Source organism: Phocoena sinus, chromosome X, assembly GCF_008692025.1.
Source record: "Phocoena sinus isolate mPhoSin1 chromosome X, mPhoSin1.pri, whole genome shotgun sequence".
Classification (NCBI taxonomy): Eukaryota; Metazoa; Chordata; class Mammalia; order Artiodactyla; family Phocoenidae; genus Phocoena; species Phocoena sinus.
Genome location: NC_045784.1, coordinates 92,292,932 through 92,296,039, shown reverse-complemented (window position 1 = coordinate 92,296,039; position 3,108 = coordinate 92,292,932). Strand labels below are relative to the sequence as shown.

The 3,108-nt window shown below is 53.7% G+C and overlaps 1 protein-coding gene across 1 annotated transcript; it reads right to left on the bottom strand.

Moving 5' to 3' along the window:
* Positions 1-419: 419 nt before the first annotated feature.
* Positions 420-2,002, bottom strand: LOC116747545 (protein NYNRIN-like). The gene has a single exon (XM_032619886.1). It carries the CDS (start codon positions 1,970-1,972, stop codon positions 1,046-1,048), a length of 927 nt encoding a protein of 308 aa, XP_032475777.1. The 5' UTR covers positions 1,973-2,002; the 3' UTR covers positions 420-1,045.
* Positions 2,003-3,108: the final 1,106 nt, after the last annotated feature.

Here is a 3,108-nt window from a genome sequence, read left to right as displayed (position 1 = left end):
CCTGCAGCGACCAGGGAGGAGGCGAGAGAGATGCCTGCGACCAGAGGAAGAAAGATAGCTCTTTTTCGTCGGGTAAAGGGCGGCGTGATTAGCGAGGAAAATTCGGCTTGGCTATACAGTGTGAGTTGTGGGACGAGAGTAACGGGGATACATGGGAAGGGCGAGGAAGAATTGATCTCTTTTGTGAGGGAACCATTGCACCACAAAAACGTGCCTGGTGGTGCTTTAATTGATGTGCTTACCGTGAGGGATGAGTTGCAAAGAAACCCAGTATCAGCTAGATTTGGGCGGCTGCCGTAACAGATGGTGAGATTTTTTGAATCAAGGAATATGGGGACTTTTAACGGAGAAAAAGGTGGGTCTTGGGAGGTGTGGGAAGTAGAATTGAAGGGCTGGTCGAGCGGGACAGCAGCCAAGGGTGGCCGGCCAGGCGAGGCACATAGAAAGCAGTCGGAGATGTTACCTATTCCTGTGTGGTTGAGTATCTGTACTGCTTGACGGACGAGGGTCAACCAAGAAAAAGGATCCTCTTTGTGTTCGGGGTGAGGTAGTTGGTGTCTTAGGGCTTGTTCTGTTTCCTGGATGGCAGTGGCTTGTTCGCTCAACTGTTGGATAACTTTGGGAATCAAACTGATATATGAGCGAAAGACCCTGATAGAGCCCACGGGGTAGGCATCAGTTGCCCATCGGTAGATTTTTCCTTGTACCCCTTTTACCCATCTTGTGTCCCAGGGATCTTTGACGTTGATGAATAATTGACCCTTGCCATTTCTGGTGAGCAGGTGGGATTGTCGGAGCGAGCTCCTGGTATCTAGTTTTGCCACATGGATGCTACGTGAGTGATAGGGGCACCCCCCCCCCATAGGTCTCATTCCACCATTGACAGTAGTCTCGGGTCTGATCGTAAGTGAAGCAGACAGTGGGGGTGGACCATCCCAAGGGAACACCTTCTATGTTAGAGATGGGGATCTGGACTGTTACCAAAGCCTGGCACCCATCTGGTTGGCAGTCTCCCGTGCCCAGGACTCGGGTGTGGGTCCGACCTTTAGCTTGCCATGTCCTGTGGACATGGAAGCGCCATAGGGACATCTGGTGAGTCCTGGGTGGCAGGAGGAGCAGCAGGAGGAGAGACAGGGTGACGGACAAGCCGTAATCTCGTGGGACCCAGCGGTAGGGCCGTCCAAGTCTCTGGAGTTGGGGCCATTTTAAGGCGGGAAACACGGTACCAGGAAGGGTGTCCCAGGAGTTTAGCTGCCGTGGGAGTGGTGAGGATCACCGTATGGGGGCCTGTCCACCGTGGCTTGAGAGATTGAGGGTGTAATTCTTTGAGGAGGACGCTATCGCCGGGTTGTAGAGGGAGAGAGGAAGTTTCAGAGACAGTCACTGTCGGTAGATGACGGTCAGCGTGTTCGCGGAGAAGACGGCGAAGCAGGGAGAGGTAGGGAAGGTAGGAGGCTAGGGGTGGACTCTGGGTTGGTAGGTCGTGAAGGAGGAAAGGGCGGCCGTAAAGTAGTTCAAATGGACTGAGGCCAGTAGGAGTCTGAGGTGAGGCTCGGATTCGGGTAAGGGCTAGAGGAAGCAGGTCGGGCCATGAGACACGGACCTCAAGGGACAGTTTGGTGAGGTGGTCTTTTAAGATCCCATTGGCGCGTTCAACCTTACCAGATGCTTGGGGGTGGTAGGGGATGTGGAGTTTCCAGGTGATCTGGAGAGCCTCTGATACCTGTTGAACCACCTGAGAGACAAAGGCGGGTCCGTTATCCGACCGAATGGAGCCCGGCAGACCAAACTGGGGGATGATGTGTTCAAGCAGGACGCTGGCGACTGTGTCTGCCGTTTCTCGAATTGTTGGATAGGCCTCGATCCAACCTGAAAAGGTGTCAATGTGAGTGAGCAGATATCGGAAGCGTTTGCAGCGGGGCATATGGGTAAAGTCGATCTGCCAGTCTTCACCAGGCTGATGTCCACGCATCTGGTGTGTAGGAATTCGGGGCCGTAGGCCTCCTTGTGGGGAGACGGATGCGCAGGTTTGGCAGGCCGTGTGTCTTTGAGATGGCCTCTCTAAGTCCTGGCAGATGAAAGAGGGGGTCCAAAAAACGGAACATTGCTTTTGGACCAATGTGTAAGGATTTATGGATGTCTGATAGGAGGCTGGCCGCTTGGGCCAGAGGTAGGGCAATTTTGTTGTCTATAAAAATCCATCCTTTGTTGTCTTTGTGTCCCCCTTTTGATAGTAAGGGAGCTTCCTCGTGCGGGGTATATGTGGGTTGGGTAGGACTGGTAAAAAATAGGAGTGGAGCTGGAGGATCCCCTTTTGTAAGGTCTCGGGCCACGGAATCGGCCTTCGAGTTACCTTGTGCTATTGGGTTGGATGGGAGTTGATGACCCCTGCAATGGATAATTGCTACTTCTTCAGGAAGCTGGAGGGCCTCCAGGAGTTTTGCAATAAGGGAAGCGTTGACCACTGGGGATCGCTTAGTGGTCAGAAATCCGCGTTCCCTCCATAGTGCTGAGTGGCTGTGTGCAATGAGAAAGGCATATTTAGAGTCTGTGTAGATGTTAACCCTTTGGTCTTTGGAAAGATTAAGGGCTCGTGTAAGTGCGACTAGTTCAGCCTTTCGGGAGGTCGTTCCTTCTGGGAGGCTGTTAGCCTCGATAATAGTTGAGATAGTTACCACCGCGTAGGCTGCCCGTCGGCGCCCGTCAGGACCGAGTATCGAACTACCGTCGCCAAAGAGATTGCGGTCCGGATTTGAAAGAGGGGTGTCAAAGAGTCCCTCTCTTGGTGGTTTGAAGGCTTCTGTGACATGAGGGCAGGAATGGGATTGGAAAACCCCCAGTGCCAGAGACAGGCAGGAGGGAAGCTGGGTTCAGGCGAGGGGAGAGATCAAGAGAAATAGCTGGGTTTTCAATGAATAGTAGGTGGAACTCCTGGATGCGGGAGGGGCCCAGGAGGGAGAGAGACTTGTGGCCTAGGAGTTCGACCAGCCGGTGGGAGGAAAACACGGTTAGCGGGTGGGCCAGAGTCAGTTTGAGTGTTTGTTTGGTCAGTTCGGCTGCCGCTGCTAGGGCCCGAAGGCACGGTTGCCATCCCCGAATGGTTGGGTC